We start from the raw sequence: 23075 nt of genomic DNA, 5'->3' as shown, positions 1-23075 counted from the left end.
TGTTGTTCCTGTATATAAATGATGAACCCATTGTGGAGATCAGAAAAATATTTCTTCACTAATCCTTCAAAATTTAAATGCATAGAAATCAACATAACAAAAGAGGTAAACGTCTTCTATAGTGAAGCTTAACAGTACTTTGAAGAAAGAAATTGAAGAGCATAAAAAATAATGGGGGAAAAAAACCCTTGTTCTTGGGTTGGTAGTGTGAAAACTGCAAAGTGGCCATAGTGGAGAGCTTTACACTAATGCAATCCCTATAGGAAAGCAATATTATTCAACAAACTGGAAACAATTATAAATTTCATTAAATATAGAAAAAGAATCAGAATAGCCAAAGCAGTACTCAAACAAAATAGTAATAGTGGAGGCATTGTATATGTATTTCAAACTAATCTAGAAGGAAATAGTTAAATAAATAGCATTGCACAAACTATAAATGTGGGCCAACAGGAAAAGACACAGAAACAATCAAAAACACCTACAAATAAGAATGCAGAGGAAAAGAAAGGTACCTACATTGTTTCTGGGCAGGTAAACTAGTACAAGCCGTGTGAAGATCAGTATGAAGATTCCTCAAAAGTCTAAACAATGATGGCAAACCTTCTTCAAATGAATGCTCAAATGACAACCCCAAATCCACTTATCACAATGTGCCAATACTACAATTAAACTTCAATTTTAGGATTTTAGTTTAGAAGAAAGTATCTTGTACATTAACATCTTTTGCTTAAAAAATAAATAACATGCATGCTATATAGATTTGCTACCTCTGAACATTTAAGCCTTTTAAAATACCATTAAACTCAACTATACAACCTAATTGTATTCCAGAAAGATTCTTGGACTGAATACTATAGTGATACAGCCATAGTTATGTTTGTATCAATGCAATTCACAATGGTTAAGCTGTGACATACCGATAAACAGAAGAATGAATCATAAAAATGTGATGTGCAGCCATTTCCATCTCCTCTTCTCCACTGCTGGGAACACAGGTTTGGGGTGCCCTAGGTGACAGCCACTCCCAGTGCCTCTCCACCATTACATGAGCCCACAAGATGAAAATATCAGGAAGCAAAATGCAATCTCAGATCTCCAAACCACCCAGAACAAGTCCATGAGTCATTCATATTGAAGAAAATGAGAGACACACACCTGAAATTTCTGAAATGATATTAATCAAAATAAAAAAAATTTATGAGGTTATAGAGGAAATCCGGATCAGAAATTAGCTCTCATGTTAAATATGAAATATCAACATTTGTAAATGAAATGCTCAGAATGAACAGATATAGATAAGAAAATAGATAATGATAGGAAAAAGAAATCATGAATGATCAATATATGAAGAAATTTAATGTATGAAATGGATTAAAGCAGATAGACAGGACATCAAAAATTCCATTGAAAGCTGGCAAAATTGCTTGAATGAAAATGAAGACAGAATTCCATACCTAAAAGTCAGAATTTCAGAAAGCAAGCATGAAAGCAAAAACCTCTTAAAAATCACAATATCAGGAAATAATAATTCTACAGTTCCAAGAAAATGATCAGAAAAACAATTTAAGAATAACTGCTTTCCATGAAAAGACAGGAGCCAACACAAATAACATAAAAAGTAATCTATTTGCAGAAGTAATAGCAGAATACTTCCCAAGCATGGGAAAAAAATCTGACACACATGTAAATGAACCCAAATTAGCCATAGCCAAAATAGATGTATACCCAGGCATATAATAGTTAAGATCCCATAAATTCATCACAAGAACATAATATAAAAAGCTACTGGAGAAAATAAACAGATCATCTATAAGAGAAAGCCTATAAGTACCATGCCAGACTTCTCAAACAATTGCAGAATTCAAGAAGAGTTTGCAGTAAAGTATTTCAAGCCCTGAAACAAAAAGAACTTTCAGCTCTGACTAGTGTACTTATAAAAAATATGTTTCAAAATTAATGGAGAAATGATATATATCCATGACAAACAACAACTGAAGTAATTAATGTCCATCAAACCAACACTATAAAAGATACTGAAAGAGATAAAAGTGACCCTAATTCCAAGAACAACAGAAAGAAAACAGCAAGCAGGCAAACAATTAAACAGAGGGAAGAATCAGGAAACCAAGATCAGGAAAATACCATCACAAAAATGAGCCAATATATACATCAGTTATAACCAGTAATATAAATGTCCTCAAATCACCAATTAAAATAAGCAGATTTGTAGAATGGATCAAGAAACAACATCTGGCACTTGGAGAACTGTGGAGCTTCCAACAAGTAGGCGGGCACATGCTATCCCCTGAGCCCAGCCTGTTTGGGACTCCCGCACCTCTCCATCAGTGTGCAGAGGAGGGGCTGGGCGGATCTGGGGTGCCTGCATCAGCTTCCCCGTGTGTCTGGAGGACTGTGGATATCTCAGCAAGCAGGGGAGGATCACAGGTTCCAGAGGCACCGCAGCCAGTGGTGAGCGCTCAGTGCACTCTGCCCAAAGCCCAGACTGTTTGGGACCCTCCAGGCTTCCAGGTGCAGTGAAGTGGAGAGGTGGGTTTGAGGCAGCTACATCCGCCTCTGCATCCCAGCTGCGCTTGGAGAGCTGTGGAGCTTCCAATGGGCAGGTGGGCGCACAGTGTCCCTGAGGCCCAGCTTATCTGGAACGGCAGAGTTCTGAACAGGCAGAGGAGGGCCATTGGTTCTGCAGGCCCAGTGGCTTGGGGTAACAGGGTGCCAGAGTCTCAGGAGCTTCAAACATAGAAGGGGATTTCCAACAGACCCTGAGGAAGCTTTCAAATAACACTTGAAACACAGAAATATAGGAAAATGACAAAACGAAAGACCAAATTAAAACCTCAAACCTCCAGCCCATCTAAAGAAACCCTAGGAGCAATGTATATAGAAGAAAATATATGCCATTGACCTCATATATCAGACACAATAGCTACTGAAATTAACAAGCAACTCCAGGAAGCTTTAAAGAAATTCAAACTCAAAATAATCTCCCAGGTAAAAGAAGAAATGATAAAAGAAATGAAGAAGATTCTTAATACATCTAAAGAAAACACAGATAAAAAATTGGAGGAACTAAACAAAAACATAGAATCCCTAGATGAGCAATATAAGAAACAAACAGAATACATAATGCAGATGCACAGAGATATACAGGAAATAAAAAACTCCACTGAAAGTTGTAAAAACCGCCTTAATGAAAGTGAAGATAGAATTTCAGACCTTGAAGACAGGATTGCAGCTAACGAACAGGAAAGGAAAGATCTTTTTAAAATAACAAGGAATCAGGAAACAACAATTCAACAACTGTAAGACGATGCAAAGAAAAATAACATGAGAATGATAGGGATTAATGAAAAAGAAGGAGACAACATAAAGGATGTCAAGAGGATATTTAGAGAAGTAATAGCTGAAAATTCCCCAAGCATGAGATCAGAAACTGACATCAGGATCAGTGAAGCATATAGAACTGCAAATAGTCATAACCAAAATAAAACTACACCCAGACATATAATAATCACCATCCCAGAAATCCAACACAAGAATAGATTATTAAAAGCTGTCAGAGAGAAAAGACAGATCACTTATAAAGGAAAACCTATCAGAATCACAGCAGACTTCTCAGCACAAACAATAAAGTCAAGAAGAGCATGGAGTGAAGTATTCCAGATCCTAAAGCAAAATGATTTCCAACCTAGACTGATGTATCCTGCAAAACTATCATTCGGGGGCTGAGGGTTTAGCTCAGCGGCATAAGCGCCTGTCTTGCAAGCAGGCAGTCCTGAGTTCAATCCCCAGTACTGATAAAAGACAAAAAAAAAAAAAAAAAAAACTATCATTCAAAATTTGTGGTGAAATACGATACTTCCATGACAAAGAACAGCTGAAGAACTTTATGAACACCAAACCAACCCTGCAAAAACTATTGAAAGACAGTTTAGATACACAAAGAAAAAAACCACTAAGCAAAGCTGATATTAAACAGAACAGAAAGATAAAGATGCAACAGCAGAGAGATAACATGTCAACAATAACCCAGCATATAACAGTTATAGACATTAATGTAAATGGTCTCAATGCACCAATCAAAAGAAACAGACTAGCAGAATGGATCAAGAAACAAAATCCAACTATATGCTGTTTACAGGAAACCCGTCTAACCCAGAAGGATACTCACAGACTGAAAGTCAAAGGATGGAAAACAATACTTCATGCAACAGGAATAAAAAAAAAGGCAGGAATAGCTATTCTGTTTGCAGACAACGTGAACTTTAAACCAACAATGACCATAAGGACAAAGAAGGTCACTACATACTCGTAAGGGGAAAACTCCAAGAGGAAGAGATAACTATCTTAAATATATATGCACAAAACTCCAGAGCACCCAGCTATATAAAACAACTATTAACAGAAATGAAAACTCAAATTATCAGGAAGACAATTGTAACAGGAGACCTTAATACGCCATTGACACCAAGGGACAGATCAACCAGACAGAAAATGAGCAATGAAATAACAGAACTGAATCATACCGGTGAACAAATGGATTTCATAGACATAATACAGAATGTTCCACCCAACAACATCAGAATACACATTCTTCTCAACAGTACATGGATCATTTTCTAAAATAGACCATATATTAGCTCACAAAACATATTTAAACAAATGCAAAAGAGTTGAAATCATCCCTTGCACGTTATCGGATCATAGCACTATGGAATTAGAAATTAATGATAAAAGATACTGCAAAAATCCCACAAACACATGGAAATTGTATAACACACTCTTGAGTAATCAGTGGGTCACAGAAGAAATTAAAGAAGAAATTAAACAATACCTAAAACAAAATGAAAATGAAGATACAACTTACCAGAATTTGTGGGATGCAATGAGAGCCATCCTCAGAGGAAAATTTATTGCACTGAGTTCCCACATCAGGAAAACAGAATGAATACAAATAAAAAGCTTCATACTACACCTTAAACAGCTAGAAAAAGAAGAGCAAGTCAAGCCCAAAGCCAAAAGAAGAGAGGAAATTATAAAAATCAGAGCAGAAATCAATGCAATAGAGACTAAGAAAACAATCCAAAGAATCAACCAATCAAAGAGTTGGCTCTTTGAAAGAATAAATAAAATCGATAAGCCCCTAGCCAACCTTATTTAAAAAGGGAAGAAAAAGCTAAAATTCATGCAATAAGAAATGAAACAGGTGAAATCACTACAGACACAATACAGAAGATCATCAACACCTATTTCGAAAACCTCTACTCTCAAAAGTTTGATAACACAGAAGAAATAGATAGATTCCTAGAAACATATGAAGTACCAAAGCTAGATCAAGAGGATGTAAAACTGTTGAATGACCCAATCTGTTAATGAAACGGAAAACATAATTAAGTCCTTACCTCCAAAGAAGAGCCCAGGCCCAGATGGATTCACTGCAGAATTCTACAAGAAATACAAAGAAGACCTAATGCCAACACTCCTCAAACTATTCAATGAAATTGAAAGGGAAGCAATCCTTCCTAAGTCATTCCTGGAAACAAATATTACTATAGTACCAAAACCTGAGAAAGACCCAACTAAAAAAGAGAACTATAGACCGATCTCCCTAATGAACACAGATGCAAAAATCCTCAAAAATATTGGCAAATAGGATGCAGCAAATCATCAAGAAGATTATACACCATGACCAAGTGGGATTTATCCCAGGAATGCAACGATGGTTCAACATTTGTAAATCAATAAATGTAATCCACTGTATCAATAAAGCCAAAAGTAAGAATCACATGATCATCTCTATAGATGCAGAAAAAGCCTTCGATAAGGTCCAACATTTATTCATGATAAGAACTTTACAGAAAATTGGAATAGATGGTCTTTACCTCAATATAATAAAAGCCATTTATGACAAACCACCAGGCAGCATCATACTAAATGGCCAAAAATTGAAAGCCTTTATTTTAAAATTAGGCACAAGACAAGGATTTCCTTTATCACCATTCCTATTTAATATAGTACTGGAAGTACTAGCCAGAACAATTAGGCAAGAGAGAGAAATAAAAAGGGTAAAGATAGGAAAAGAAGAAGTTAAATTATCATTGTTTGCAGATGACATGATACTCTACATAGAAGACCCCCTAAACTCCATTGAAAGACTCTTAGATACAATAAATGAATTCAGTAATGTGGCTGGATACGAAATCAACACTCAGAAATCAATAGCATTCCTATACACGAACAACAAAATCACAGAGAGGGAAATAAGAGAAACTACATTCTTCACATTAGCAAGCAAAAAAAATGAAATATTTAGGAATTACTCTTATGAAAGACTTATACAGTGAAAATTATAATACACTGAAAAAAGAAATTGAAGATGACCTCAGAAAATGGAAAGACATCCCTTGCTCATGGATAGGAAGAACAAACATTGTGAAAACGGCCATTGTCCCAAAACCGTTATACAAATTCAAAGCAATCCCAATAAATATACCATCAACACACCGTATAGATCTAGAGAAATCACTCCTAAATTTCATCTGGAACCAGAAGAGACCTAGAATAGCAAAGGCAATTCTAAGCAGCAAAGACAAAGCAAGAGGCATCACAATCCCTGACTTGAAGTTATACTACAAAGCAACAGTAATAAAATCAACATGGTATTGGAATCAAAACAGAGCTGAAGATCAACCGAATTGATTAGAAGATACAACCACAACTACAAACACACTCAACCACCTTATCTTTGATAAAGGAGCCAAGCAGGTTCACTGGAAGAACGACAGTCTCTTTAATAAATGGTGCTGGAAAAACTGGCTTTCCATTTGCAAAAAACTAAAGCTAGACCCATGTCTATCACCATGTACTAAATTAAAATCTAAATGGGTCAAAGATCTGAATATTAAAACAGAAACACTAAAACTATTGGAAGACAAATTGGGTAGAAACCTTGAAGACATAGGAGTAGGTAGAGAATTCATGAACAGGACTCAAACCGCACGGGAAATACTTCCCAAAATCAATAGCTGGTACCACTTCTTATTAAAAAGTTTCTGAATGTCAAAAGAAATCTCCAACATAGTGACAAGAAAACCCACAAACTGGTAAAAGATTTTAGTGAACTCTCTCTCAGACAAGGGACACTTGTCTAAAACATATAAAGAATTAAAAAAACTCAGACTCCCGAAATTCAAAGATCCAATCCAAAAATGGGCATCTGAGATGAATATGCACTTCTCAGATGAAGAAATGCAAATGGCAAATAAATACATGAAAAAATGTTCATCATCATTGGTAATTAGAGAAATGCAAATTAAAACCACACTGAGATACCATCTCACTCCTTCAAGAATGGCCAGGATCAAGAAAAACAACAACAACAAATGCTGGAGAGGCTGTGGGGAAAAAGGCACTCTCCTACACTGTTGGTGGGAGTATAGACTGGTGCAGCCTTTGTGGAGGTCAGTCTGGAGATTTCTCAAAACCTGGGATTGGAAGTTCCATTTATTCCAGCTATTCCAGGCATATTCCCAGAAGAACTGAAAGCATCATACCACAGTGATATATGTGCACCTATGTTTATAGCAGCACAATTTGTAATCGCCAGATCTTGGAAACAACCCAAGTGTCCATCAACTGAGGAATGGATAAAAAAGTTGTGGTATTTCTATACAATGGAGTATTATTCAGCTACAAAGAAGGATCACATTGAGATATTTATCAATAAATGGGCGCAGCTTGAGACCATATTCATAAGTGAAATAAATCAATCTCGCATGTGTGAATACCGAATAGTTTCCCTAATGTAAGTAATGATTCAAATATATAAAAATATGTGGTAATCATGATTCCCCATTATGTGGCCTTGAAGCCTTATAAATTTTCACTTATTAATTAGAAGGGCTTTATTCTGGGCTTCTTGATATGGAAATATTTGAAGCTATAGTATATGAAGTTTTATTCAAATATTTCAAGGAAAAAGACAGACACTATGGTAACTACTATTAAGTTGGGTTATTTGGTGGTGAAGCACTAGGTTGCTGAAACAGTCATACTTTGACCTGTATTGTTATATTGTTATGTCCTGTTTTATCTCAATCTCTCCCTTATTCATTAAAAAAATTATTTAGTTAAAAAAAACATCCAACAATATGTTGTATATAAGAAACACATTTAACTCAAAATGAAATTCATAGACTAAATGCTAAAGCATGGAAAACAATATCCATGCAACAGGAATCCAGAAAAAAAAGCAGAGGTAGCTATTCTGTTTGCAGACAATTGAACTTCAAACCAAGAATGATTAAAAGAGATAAAGAAGGTCATTGCCATCTTGTGAGGGGAAAATTTCAAAAGGAAAAATAACATATATATATATAATGAAATAACTGAACTCAAACCTCTGGATAATTGGATTTGGTAGATGCTTACAGAGTGTTCTACATAACATCAGAATAGACATTATTGTCTGCTGCACATGGAACATTCTCTAAAATAGTCCATAGAACATGCTTAAGTAAATGCAAAGGAATTGAAATTATCCCATGAAGATTATCTGACGTCGTGCAAAAAATTGGAAATTAATGATAATATAAACTACAAAAACTCATAAACATATGGAAATTAATAAAAGCCTCCTTAACTACCAATGAGACACAGATGAAATTAAAGAAGAAATTAAACAGTATCTACAGTCAAAATAAAGTGAAAATAGGACTTACAGAAACCTGTGGTATGCTATCAAAGCAATCCTAAGAGAGAAATGTGCACTAGTGAATTCTCATCAAGAAAACAGAAGAGCCCAAATAAATAGCCTAATGCTATACCTGAAGCTTCTAGAAAGAAAAGAACAAGTCCACCTTAAATCTTGTAAAAGGGAGGAGATTGTAAACATTTGAGCAGAAATTAGTGCAATTCCAAATAAGAAAACAATAAAAGAATAGAAGAACTGGTTCTCAGAAAGAATAAACAATATCAATAAACTCCTAGCTAATCTTATTTAAAAAATGAAATAAAAAACTGAAGTTTATGCAATAATGAATTAAAAGTGTGAAATCACTACATATCCTGTGGAAATTTAGAAGGCTATCTGAATCTACTTTGAAAATCTTTATTTGCATAAAATAAAATCAGAAAAGAAATGAACAGATTCCTAGAAATTTATGAATTACCACAGTTGAATAAAGAAGATATAAAAGTATTGAATAACCCAGTATCAGTTAATGAAATGAAAAATGTAATTAAAATCCACCAACAAAGAAAAATCCAGTTTATGATGGATTCATGACTAAATTTTATAAGAAATTTAGAAAGGATTTAATGCTAATATACCTCAAACTCTTTAATGAAATTGAAAGAGAAATAATTCTCACTAACTCATTCCTGGAGGGAAGTACTATTCTGATATCAAAGCTAGACAAAAAATTCAATCAGAAAAGAAAACTAAAGATCAAGCTCTCTAATAAACATAAATGGAAAAAATCCTCAATAAAAAACTAACAAACAGAATCAAGCAAATCATCAAGAATATTATACACCATGACTAAGTCGTATTCATCACAGGAATGCAGGGGTGGTTTAACATAATAAAAAAAAAATAAGCACAATGTATCATATTAACAAAACCAAAGACAAAAATCACATAATCACACTAATAGATGCAGAAAAAGATTTGACAAATTCCAACATGAATTCATGATTTAAAAAAATAAAACCTACAGAAAATCAGAATAGATTGTCTGTATCTCAAGTTGACAAAAGCCCTCTATGCCAAGCTAACAACTAATATCATATGGACAAAAACTTAAAACTTTCAGTCTAAAATCAAGAACAAGACAGGGTTCTCCACTATGACTGGTCTCATTCAATATAGCTCTGGAAACATTACCCAGGACAATTAGACAAAAAAGGGAAATAAAAGAAATAAAGATGGGAAAGGAAAAAGTTAAACTATTATTATTAGCAGATGACATGATACTATACTTAGAAGACCCCAAAAACTCCACCAACAAACTTCTAGAACTAATAAACAAATTCAGTAGTGCAATGACAACATTCAAAATCAATAGCATTCTTGCACACAACAAAAAGCTCACTGAAAAAGAAATTAGGAAAACTACACCCTTCACAATAGCTTTTAAAAAAAAAGAAATACTCCAGAATCTGTCTTACAAAAGATATAAAAATTACATGAGATCAAAGCAGATACCAGAAAATATAAAGATGTCCCTTCTCATGGACAGGATGAAGCAACAATGTGAAAATGGCCATACTCCCAAAACTTTTATTCAGATTTAATGAAATCCCACTCAAAATAGCTTTAACATACCTCACACATCTAGAGAAAACATTACTAAAATTCATTTGGAAAGAGAAGGATCTTTGAATAGCAAAGGTAATGTTGGGCAACAAAAGTATGGTAGAAGGCATCACAATCCATGACTTGAAATTATACCACAAATCTACTGAGATAAAATCAGCATGATACTAGGAGTGCAGACTGGAATAACTGCTGTGGAATTCAGTGTGGAGATTCCTCCTATAGCTACAATTAGCTATTCCCCTTTGGTTATTTTCCCAGAATTCAAAACATGCAACAGTGACATATGTGCAACTATGTTTATAGCAGCACAACTTATAGTAACTCAATCTTGGAAACCACAGATGTCCCTCAATCATGGAATGAATAAAAAAGTTGTGACATTTTTATATGATGCGGTACTTCTCAGCTATTAAGGACAAACTTGAGGCTTTTATAATTAAATGGATGCAAATTGAGACCATACTCATGAATGTAACAAATCACTCTCAGGTGTAAACATTATACTGTCTCCTTAGTGCAAAAATCTGAAAGAGTAAATAAGACCCAAGATGTATGATAGATACTGTGAAAACAAAAGGGGAAAATTTGGTCAGAAGGAAAGAGCAACTGGGGTGCTGGGGTAGGGGACAGGAGAAAAGAAAGAAGAGAAAAGAAAAAAATTATGTATGTATATATGATACATAATTCATACTCCTAATCTCGATAAGTTCATCAAAAGAATGGTGTATGTTTTCATTGTTTGATCATTTTTTCATACTTATATTTTGTAATCTGAGCAATTATTTGAAGATAAAACACAATACAGTAATAATTGTTTAAAATACTGTGTTGGTTGACAAATCTACACCATTGTATTTAGTCTTTTTGGATTTTTTGTTTTACAGTTTAAGAATGTGATTTATAAATAAAATGGAATATTACTTAGCTATAAAAAGCATAATATCAAATCATTTGTAGGAAAATGGGTGGAACTAGAAACTATCATGTTAAGTGAAATTGATCAAAGAGAATTAAATATTGTTTTCTCTTTTGTTATAAGTATAAAAAATAAGCAAATAAAATAAAAGAACAAGAAACCATGAAGAATACTTCTGCAATGTGTCAGGAGTCAAGTTGTGGGAGCAGAAAATAAAGGGACTGAAATTAAATAAGCCATGTTAATTGCACATATCAACTTTCCAAAGTGATTTCCAATATCATGTAATAGAATGTACTAATACAGACAATCTAAAAACACTTGTGAGTTCATTTGTGAAACATTTGTGAGTTCACAGTAGTCAGTCACTGCCTTTCTGGGTTTGTGGCTATCTTTTATGTCAACATACCTGGTTTTTATTTTTTACATACACTAAATTTTGCACTCACATAGGTGAGTAATGAGAATAATGGAACATTTTCTGTTATAGTACCAATTAAATAGATTTTCTTTGCCTTTTAAAGCACAGATCATTTCATCTGAAGTATGAATGTATGTCTTTAAATTATAATTATCATAAGTCAGTGGTGGTAAGCTTATAGCATGCATACAACAGCTGTATGTTTAACATAATCGAAGTTCTAAAATATTTGCATCACTGACATAAGTGCTTGATGAAACTTTTTGTTACACATTTGAATTTGGCAGCTAGCAATGTAGATATGATTGAGAAAGTACTATGGATTGTGTTCCACATACAAAAAAACCTCTCGATAAATAAAAAGGTTTTCATTGATATATTTAATGATTCTGCACAGTACTGATGTCTATAGACAGACAGCTTTAAAATCAATCATCTATATTACAAAGTGTTGCTCTGCTATAAACTAAACACTTAGTAAGTGATGTCTAAATATACACACACCCACCAACAACATTATTTTATTATTATTATTATTATTATTATTTTGCCATCGCAATAGATTTTGTTCCAGTTAGGACAAGATTTGTGTGAACCTAACAGTGCCACTTGTTCATCTTGAGCAGTCCAGGCATTACCTTTGTGATAGTGCTTTTGCACCAGTTTAAATGGCGCAAAATGTCCATAATCTGCCGTATTTCACCACATTATGGTGTTTATTAGTTCTTGATTTTGGGTTAGTGTAAGCCTGTTTCTGACCCCAAGTTATGGATAGAAAGGGCAAACCTTTGTAAATAATGCATTTCTTTTGGTAAGGAAGTAGAGTGGGTTATGTGATGCCTATGATTATTCTGGTCTGCTTCAAAATTACTAAGATTCTTAGGGGAAAAGAGTTGGGTGTCTTTAGATTACTCAGTAGGGCTGGCCAGTTAGGTTCATCAGTTCTGTAGCCAAAGATTCAACTAGCCTTGCCTTGAAAATATATAAAATAAAAATTGTGTCTGTATCAAATAAATACCTTATTCTTTTCATGTCATAATTTTCTAAACAATACTCCATAGGTAGTTTTTGTGGTATCAGTTAGAAAGTAGTAGGGTCCTTGAAAAAGATTTCTAGAATGCTTCATGAAATCACTGGACCAGTTGTGATTCATGGTTTTGGCTTTTTTGTAGATGCTTTCGTTTATGATATTTCTCTTCAGAACTACTGGGTTTCAGTTCTTGTGGCTTCAGTACATCAGCATTCCACACATAAGCCTGACGGTAATTGTGTTTGTCTATCTTTGTGACTGGGTTTGCAGGCTGGAAGCAATCAAAATAAATCATGGTAATGCTTTACCTGACCACTGCACTATGGAGAAGTGGATTTGAAAACCCTATTCACCTTTCAGGTGAATACCTGAAAGTCAGGAAGTCACCTGGAGTTTTCTCCAGTCTCCCCACTCTCTGCAGAGGTGAAGGATATGGTAAATCTCACAGTATATGGAAGACTGACCAATTTATGAAAACATATTGTTGTGTTGCAGTTCAATAAGGAAATACATGACATGATAGGAGACTGGAATGCATAGTTTCCATCTCACCTAAGAACAAAGCAAAGACCATGTAATGCTCATACATACATTTGCTTTAGCATGCTAATCAACCCCAAAGAAAATTGTTTCTTTTAAATTTTAATGTAATGTAAGTAGGGGCTATTAGGAAGATGTAAAAATGCACTTTTCTTACTTCTAAGAAAAAAGGAAACAAAATAATTAGGAAATAGCAACAATTAATAAAATGGGTATCATAATCTTAGAATAGACAACATGCTGAGTAACAGAGTGGAAAAAAGACTCACAAAGAAGAAACAAACAGAAAAAAAAGCATACTTCCTCTCAATAAACTAAGAGAAGTTATTAATATCAGTGTGTTTCTAGCTCCCATAATTGCAACTGGTTTTGATAAAAACAAAGAGGAACAAAAGACTGTAAGCATAAATCAACACTATTCATTTTGCATCACTGTTATCGTACCAAGTTTAGCTTTTGTGAGTTATGATAGAAGAAAGACAGAGGTACAGTTTGAGGTAACGTTTCCAGTGGTCCCCTTCTTGACCAACTGAAAATATTACCACAACCTCTATGCCTGTTCAAAGACAAGATTATAAGCCTAATTGCTTTGCTGTGACAAAAACTATTAATGTGAAACTTGATATGTTTACACGAAGAAAAGAAAAAGATGAAATACAGGGACAAAATTGTGATAAGCTTTTTAGAAAAAATTTAAAATTTAGAAATATTTACTTTGCCTTGATTCCCATTGTGTTAGGCTTTGCAGCATAATGAATTTTTGGGACAAAACTTCTGTCCAGGACTTGGTGAAACTGGAAGCAATGGCTGTCCTGACTACGTAGTGTAAGTCTGTGTTCAGTGTTATAATGAATTTGCTTTCTTCTGTGGTGCAATGGGGGAAAGTCCTTTGGCTTATAGTTACTAAAGTCCTTTCAGTGAAAAAATCATTCTGCATCTAAATTATCACATCTCTCAGTGAGTCATTCTGAACTATTGCATGTGTGTATGCTACACACATCTTGGGTTCTTCTATAGTAAATCTTATACTTAATGCAGAGAAATAATTTTGAAACTATTTTGATGTTTTGATGTTTGATGTAAGTTGTTTTTTTTTTCCTTGAGGACATTTGGTTTGAAATGGGATGCTTTGATAGCAAATCAAGGATATACAGTCTGTAATATCTGTGAGTCCAATCCATGATGCTAAGGGATACAAGAACTTAAAGGGCCTGAATGCTCCTAAACTTAGATCATGACAATTCTCTAAGGCATTTGAATAGATCAGGAAATACAAATTTGCAAATTTGAGTGTGTCTGTACATGTAAATGCCCTCTAAGATGTATTATCTAAAGAAAGAAACATATCTCAATACATTGAGATGGACATTTTATTTCTGGAAAGTGACATTAAAACAATATGGAGTTTTAATATCGTTAGAAGGTATTATTTTGAAAATTTTATGGTGCTTTCCTTTTCCATGTTTGTTGTTAATGTTTGATTTACATATATCAGTTTATGTAAAAAGAGAGAATATTTCTTTTTGTTTCTTGGCATCTTCCAAGGCCTGAGTAAAAGACAATCATCAGTACTGTGAATGGGCTATGTCCTCAATCATTATGTTGGTTCTCCACCTTTAGCTCCTATTATTGCCCACAGGCTGGGCTCCCAGGTAACTCTATATGTTTTGCTAAACCATCAAAAGAATTAATTTCAATCTCAAATTTCTTTAAAAGAAGTCATTTTTATAACTTGTATTGTGTACATATTATTCTTTTTTCCTTTTTATTTTTTGTCTTTTTCGTTTTTATCGGTACCAAGGATTAAACTCACGACTACCTCCTTGCAAGGCAGGCACTTATGCCGCTGAGCTAAATCTCCAGCCCTACAAATTATTCTTAGAATTACAAACAACTTCTGTTATGAGTAATTGGCTGTAAAAGCCTGTATGAACAGTGGTTCTCTTTACCCAACTCACTTCCTTTGCTTTGATCCAGGCATGGCAAATTTATAAGGTATATTTAGCATGCTAGCCAGAATGACATGGACAGGAAAGAAACATGTTATCCAAAATGACATGGACAGGAAAGCAGGACCAGGGAAGGAGAATCTGCCAGAGCCTTTTTAATAGTTGATACATTGTGTTAACTTGAGAAATTTAGAAGTTTATGCAACTCAGCAAGGGATCAGTTTCCTCATTTTATAAACATACTCATTCTGTGCAAAAAGAGAGCATGGAGATGGTATAAGTGCTACACCCACACTACGGGGTAGTAGTCTGCATTCAATATAAGGGGGAAAAGGTGCTTTCTTCACCCCTTTTTGCTCTTACTGCTTTTGCTGTCTTCTGCTGCCTTGAGCTATTGCCTCTGTGCAATGCCATCTTGCTTTGGAGCCAGCTGATTATGAACTGAAACCTCTACAGACTGTGAGCTAAATAAACATTTCCTTCCTCAATTTGGGCTTTGAGTATTTTGTGTCAACACTAACCAAGACAGGCTTTAAATAAAAAAGAGGCTGTGAATGTTTTCAGTACTGCCAAGTTCCAAGACATGCAGAAGAATAGGCTCAGGTAATAATTTTGAGTACCAGAGGCATTTTTAGTACTGGGCTTTTTTTTTTTTTTAATCTGTAGCAGGCAAGTCCATTCTGCTCTTTTCCAGCTACCTAATTTTTGAATCTGATACCTTTACCTGTTGATGATATTTTGTAGCTGAGAAACTTAGGCACTCATTAAAGGTGGCCCAAGCACAGATAGAATGTGATTGACCAAAGCCCTTATTTCTTTTGTCCAGCTTTTAGGATTCATAGCCTGGGCTTTGGATGACTTTCTTACAGATGAGCAGGATGACAAGAATGTCTGAGTTTCTCTGCAAGGGCTATAGGTGTCATAGAATAAACTCTCTGTATTTCTCATCCTACAAATAGAAGAGCATTTCAAAATATGTCTTTTGAAAAGAATGGAATTATAGATTTGGAAACAAATGAATCAGAGGAGATTAGAAATAGAACCTTACCCTGTAATTTAGACAAATTTCTTAATCCTAATCATCCTTCTTTAAATGTGTATTATATCTCTACTCTTGGCTATTATAGAGGTTAGTTGTCTAGCTAGTATCTAGCAAATGATAAATACTCAAGGACTGTTAGCTACTATGAATTGAATGATTATTATTACTTTGTTAATATATGGGATTCTTTATCAAAAGAATAATGATGATGTTGAACAAAATTTAACATATGCTAACAATGAAATTATGTCACTTTTGTCATGAATTTCAGATGTTCTGGTGAAGAATTCCTGACAAGTCTGGGTATTGATGTATCCCCTTGGGGCTTATGGAAGAATCACGTGGCTTTGGCTGTTGTAATGATTGTCTTCTTCACAATTACTTTCATAAAATTGATATTAGTTAAAAAATATTTTTAAATTCCCCTTAATATACTGTGAACCAGTGTTATTTTATCATTAAAAAAGCATGATAGCCAAATATGTTGATATCATTGATAAAGGTAGGTAGAACTTACTGATACTTCTTTCTGGAGATTTATAATATGTCAAGATTATAAGAGGAGATCTTTGGCTCTTGTACCATGTTTGGGACTTTTGGTTCTCTTTGCTGCCTTCTTGGAGAGTTAAATACTTTACAATATGTATATCAGAATTTGCTTAGAATCTTTGGAAAGACACATTGGGATCTTGCCTTCTGGGATAATATCCAGGAGAATATTACATGGGACCTGGGTTACATGGGACCTCTAATTCTAGCTTTCTGAGAAATTTCCACACTGATTTGCACAGTGGTTGCACAAATCTACACTCTTGCCTACAGTGGAAAAGGGTTTCTTTTCCCCCACAGCCTTGTCAGCATTTATTTGTTGTTGGTTGATTTCCTGAAGATAGCCATTCTTTCTGTAGTGAAGTAGAATCTCAGTGTTGATTTAATTCACATTTCTTGAATGAGCAATTACACTGAACTTTTTTTCATACATTTGCTTGCCATTTATATTCCTTCACCTGAGAAGTGTGTATTTACCTCAGATGCCCATTTTTTAGATTGGATCTTGAATTTTGGGGCCTGATTTTTTTTTTTCTTAATTCATTGTATGTTCTAGATAGAAGTCTTCTGTCTGGGGGAGACTTGGTTAAGATTTTCCCCCAACTCATGGGTTTACTTTTCACTCTGTTATGTCTTTTGACATGCTGAAACTTTTTAATAAAATGACATCTCAGTTGTTGATTCTTTGAAGTATTTCTTGTGCAGTTTTTTTCATGAAACTCTCTACCTACTTCTATCTCTCCAAGATTATAACTACTTTGTCTTCCAGCAGATTGAGTGTTTCTGTTTTAATATCTAGACCTCTGATCCATTTTGACTTTAGTTTAGTACATGGTGATAGACATGTGTCTAGTTTTAGTCTTTGATGTAAGGAAAGTCAGTTTTTTCAGTACCATTTGTTAAAGAGCTTATCTTTCTTCCTGTTTGGCCCCTTCTTCAAAGAAAAGACACTTAAGTGTGTTTGTCATTTTGTCTGTATCTTCTATTACATAGTTCTTTGGGTTTGTTTTATTGCCAGTATCATACTGATTTTATCTCACTATCTTTATAGTGTAATTTCAAAGCAGGGATTGTGATGTCACCTGATTTACCTTTGTTTCCCAGGATTGCCTTTGCTATTCCAGAACACTTCTGATTTCAGAAGAATTTTAGTTATGATTTTCTAGATCCATGAGGTAGGCTAATGGGATTTTGATTGAGACTGCATTAAATCTGTATAACAGTTTTGAGAGTATGGCTATATTCGCAATGTTTGTTCTTTCTATACATGAACAAGGAATATCTTTCCATTGTCTGGTATACTCTTTCTTTCTTCAGAGTACTGTAATTTTGATTGTATAAATCTTATAATTTTTGTTAGATTGTTTCCTAAGTATTTCATTGTTTTTGGATGCTATTATGAAGGGTGTGGTTTTCCTAATTTGTTGCTCAGTGAGGTTGTTGTTTGTGTATAGGAATACTATTGATTTTTGAGTGTTCACTTCGTATGTAAGTATGCTACTGAGTTTGGTTATTATATATAGAAGTATTTCAGTGAAGTTTTGGAAGTCTTCTATGTAGAGTATCATGTCTTCTGCAAATAATGATAATTTAGCTTCTTCCTTTCCTAACTTTATTTCTTTTATTTCTCCCTCTGGTCTAATATCTCTGGCCAGAATTTCCAGAATTATATCAAATAGAAGTGGTGATAAGTGAGCATCCTTGTCTTATACATGATTTAGACTATAATTTCTCAGTTTTGGTCCAATTAGTATGATGTTGGTTGTTTGTCAAAGATTGCTTGTATCAGACTAATGGAAAGACTATTCTGATTTTCTGCAGGGTTTTTGTCATTAATGAGTGCTGGATTTTATGAAAAGATTTTATTTTGTCTATTTTTATTACCATGTGATTTTTGTGTTTGACTCTTTATGTGGTGTATTACATTTATTGATTTGTGTATGTTGAACCATTCTGTTCTCCTGAGATGAATCTCATTTGCTCCTAGTGTATAATGTTCCTGATGATTTGTGGCATTCTGTTTAGTAATGTTTTATTAAAAAGTTTTGCATTTAGAGATTGATGTATAGTGTTCCTTTTCAGTTAAGTTTTTTCTCAGGTTTTTATACCAGGGTAATATTAAGTTCCCAGCATGAATTAGGAAGAATTGATTCTCTTTCAATTTCATTAAAGAGTTTGAGGAATATCAGCATTAGATTTTCTCTAAATTTTTTATAATTCATCTGCAAATTCATCATTATGTGGGATTTTCTTTTTGGTAAGTTTTTAATTACGTTTTCAATTTCACTAAAGGGTATTGGATTTTTGAGAGGTTTTATATTTTCTTGATCCAGCTTTGGTATTTCACATGTTTCTAGAAATCTCTCCATTTCTTCTGTCTTCCATCCTATGAGAGTAAAGATTTTTGAAGTAGGTATTGATGATCTTCCCTATTTCCACAGAATCTATAGTGATTCAAGGCTCTTCATTCCTTATTGCATGAATTTAAGTTTTTTTTTTCATTTTTGTTAAGGTTGGCTAGGGATTTATCAATTTTATTCTTTCAAAGGACCAACTCTTCTAATCATTAATTCTTTGTGTTGTTTTCTTAGTCTTGGTTGTGCTATTCTCTGCTCTGATCTTTATAAATTTTTCCCTGCTTTCTGCTTTGGGGTTTGGGCTTTTTTTTAGAAGTTTGAAGTACAGTATTGTGTTGTTTATTTGTGCTTGTTCTGATTCCCTAACATGGTGATTCCCCCCTATAAATTTTTCTCTGAGGACTGATTTCTTTGCATCCCACAGATTCTGGTAAGTTGTATTTGTATTTTTGTATGATTGTTTATATTGATTTTTTATTCTTTGATTTCCTGTATGACACATTGGTTTTTTTGATAGGGTGCTATTTAATTTCTATGTACTATGGAGCTTTTTCAGCTTCTTTTGTTATTAATTTCTAGTTTCACTGCACTATTGTCACATAATATTCATGAGATAATTTTAATTTCTTTGTATTTACTTAAGCACATTCTATGATCTAGTATATGATCTATTTTAGAGAATGTCCCATGTACAGCTGACAACAATGTGTATTCTGACGTTGTGTGGAATGCTGTAAACATCTACTAAGTCCATTTGTTCACAGGTTTCATTCAGTTCAGTTATTTCTTTGCTTATTTTTTGTCTACTTGATCTGTATCTTTCTGACAATGGGTTTTTAAGCTCCCTGCTCTAATTCTATAATTGTAATTTTTGGTGCTTAATAATTTTTGTCATATATTTAGATGCTCCCATGTTTGGTGCATATACATTTATGACTTTATAACAATTTTCTTCTTGAAACTTTGCTCAAACAAATATGTAGTGACCTTCTTTATATATTCCATTAATTCTTGAAATTATTGAAAATAGAATAGCTATGCTTTCTTTTTTCTGGGTTCTTGTCACATGGAGTATTGTTTTCTATACTTTGACATTCAGTCTACGAATTTCCTTTTGAGTTAGGTATGTTTCTACTACACACAATACTGGTGGATTTTGTTTCTTCATTCATTCTGTTTCTTTAGATTGGTGAATTGAGGACATTTAAATTATTGGTGATAACTGATGTATATTACCTTATCTTTGTCATGTCATCTTTCTGCTGTTAGTTCCCTACATTTCTCCTCTGTTTGATTGCTTGCCCTAATGGTGGTTTCTTTCTGTTGTTGTTCTTGTAATTGTGGCTATTTTAATCTCTTTCTAGAAGGTCTTCCATACTCTTTATAGAGTAGGAAGTATCATATTTCTTCATCCATTTTGAAAACTAGCTTTGCAGGGTACATAAATCTGAGTTGGAAGTTGTTTTCTTTTAGGACTTGAAATGATTCACTTCATGCTCTTCTTGGCTTGATCATTTCTGCTGAGAAGTCTGTTGTGATTCTGATAGGCTTTCATTTGTAAGTGATCTGTTTCTCTTCTCTCGGGGCTTTTAATATTCTGTTCTTATGATCAATTTCTGAGATCTTGATTGTTATATGTCTATTATGATTTATTTTGGTTATGGCTAATTAGAGTTCCATAAACCTCACTTATCTGTATGTCAGATATTTTTGTATAGTTGGTAAATTTTCTGCTATTACTTCTAAAAAAAACTCTTTATGCCATTTGTGTTGCCTCCTTTTTTTTCACTGGTACTCGTCAGTATATATTGTTTTTCTCTGCATTACCTTGCAGCTGTTTCTTTGTTATTTGTAAGAGATATTTGCTTTTGTGTTCACTAACTGCAATCATGTCTTCAAGGTCTAAGTATCTATCTTTAGTTTTGTTCATGAGCTTTTACCAGTCTTTGATGGAACTTTTGATTTCCTGGACATCTTTTTGAATCTGTTTCATGTATTTTAATTCATTCTTATATTGTTCATTCCAGGTTTCTATCATTTTCCTATGCTACTCTATTTTTTTAAATCTATGTCTACTTTGGACATTTTCACTAATTCTTTCATTACTTTTATCATTTTTGTTAACCTCAGAGATTATTCTGATCTAAATTCCTTTACAATTTCATGTAGGTGTTTCTCTACTAATGTTGCTATCATTTCAGGAATTTTAGGTTTTTAATTTCCAATTTCTTTCATTGTTTTTGATGTGCTTGAGGGTCTGAGATGGCATTTTTCCCCTTCATTTTGGCATTTCCTGTGTTCTTCCATATCATCTGGATGCCAAGTCCTAGTTGCTTCCCTCAGTCGTGTCCCACTCAATAATGGTGTTTACTGAGGATTTTCAAGTGTAGTTGGGAAACTGGAGGTGGATGGGTTCCTGGGTGTGGCTACTTGGTTCCTTTAGGTATCACTGAGGGTCCCTGCATAGCTACAAGTCTCTGGAAGCTGCCATATGAAGGGTTTGTGGGAGTCAGAAGATATCTAGGTATAGCTTTCAGATCTGTGCTGGCTTCAGTGAGGGTTCCTGCATGTGAATGGTTACTATGAGGGAATTTTACGGTCATGAATGCATACGACACAAAACTAGAACAAGCCCAAATAAATAACATAATGATACATCTCAACAATTTTGAAAACCAGAGCAATTCAAACCTAAAGCAAGTATAAGAAAGGAAATTGTGAAGATCAGAGAAGAAATCAGTGAATTGAGATCCAAATATAACAAAACTAATTAATGAATTAAAAATTGAAGAAGGAAAGAATAAACAAATGAGACAAACTCATACCCAATGTAAATAAAATAAAAAGAGAAGAGACCCAAATGAACTCAATTGGTATTGAAAAAGGTGTAATTGCAATGGATATTGCTGAACTCAATAAGATAACTAGCAATTAAATCACAATCCTGTATGACATTAAATCAGAATTCAGACAAAAAAAGGATAGATTCCAAAATGTCCATGAATTATCAAACCTGAATGAAGAAAGTTTAAAAAATACCCTGAATAGTTTAATAAAAGACAAAGAAATTGAAACAGTGACAAACAAACAAACACACACACACACACACACACACACCTACACACCTTCAAAGTAAGAAAAGTCCATATCCTGATAGGATTACTGCTGAATTCTAAAGTAACTTCAAGTATATTCGAGGATTACTCTTTAAATATCTAAGTGAAATTCAATGACAAGTCCCAAAGGCATGTCCCAAACTCATGACATGTCCCAAACATATGACTGGAAGCAACTTTTATCCTGATTGCAAAACCAGACAACAATCCAATGAAAATATCAAAACCATAGAGCAATTACTTTAATTAAGTCACATGTGTTTTAGTTATACATTTAACAAAACAAAATATCTGACATCAGAGTTAAAGGGAGAAATATTTATTTAGCTCACAGTTTGTAGAGGTTTCAATCTATAATCTTCTGGCTCCAAGGCAGAGTGGCACATGGCAGAGGAGCAATAGTTCAGAGTGACAGAAGATGTAAAAAGCCAAAGGAGAGGAAAGTGAGACAAATTTTTTTCTGTCCCTCATATTGTATTCAGGCTACCCCTATTAGGGTGGGTTTAGGACTCACACACTTAATCACAGAGTTGAACCATAAGTCAGTCACAAACCTTTGATTCAGCCATCTCCAAAAATCCTACCCCCACCATTACTTGAGGCATTAGAGGAACAGTTAGATGCAAAACATGATACTCTACCCCTGTTCCCCAAAGACTCTTGTACGTTTCTTTATGCAAAGGGCATTTGGTTCATCTCCAAGAGTTGCCAAAATCCTAAAAGTTTCACCATTGCTGAATTACCTAGCCTCTTCTGAGATATATGTTAAACTCTTAGCTTATAAATGAAAAGAAACAGACACTTCCAGCATTTAAT

At 34.0% G+C, this 23075-nt stretch overlaps 1 protein-coding gene across 2 annotated transcripts in view; it reads left to right on the top strand.

The window, feature by feature from the left end:
• The window catches only part of LOC100719364 (broad substrate specificity ATP-binding cassette transporter ABCG2-like), a 61005-nt gene extending 44288 nt beyond the window's left edge, over window positions 1-16717 (top strand). For both annotated transcript variants that reach the window (XM_063247252.1, XM_063247251.1), the window contains 3 exons: window positions 12849-12938; window positions 13986-14071; window positions 16509-16717. In XM_063247252.1, the coding sequence (XP_063103322.1) occupies window positions 12849-12938; window positions 13986-14071; window positions 16509-16656 (324 nt within the window). In that variant the 3' untranslated portion in view covers window positions 16657-16717. The remainder of the gene's footprint in view (window positions 1-12848; window positions 12939-13985; window positions 14072-16508) is intronic.
• Window positions 16718-23075: the final 6358 nt, after the last annotated feature.

The sequence above is a fragment of the Cavia porcellus genome, unplaced genomic scaffold (assembly GCF_034190915.1).
Source record: "Cavia porcellus strain 051 isolate PalLab524CR breed Dunkin Hartley unplaced genomic scaffold, mCavPor4.1 scaffold_4, whole genome shotgun sequence".
Lineage (NCBI taxonomy): Eukaryota > Metazoa > Chordata > Mammalia > Rodentia > Caviidae > Cavia > Cavia porcellus.
The sequence above is the reverse complement of the archived record's forward strand: the minus strand, read 5'-3'. Positions and strand labels throughout refer to the sequence as shown.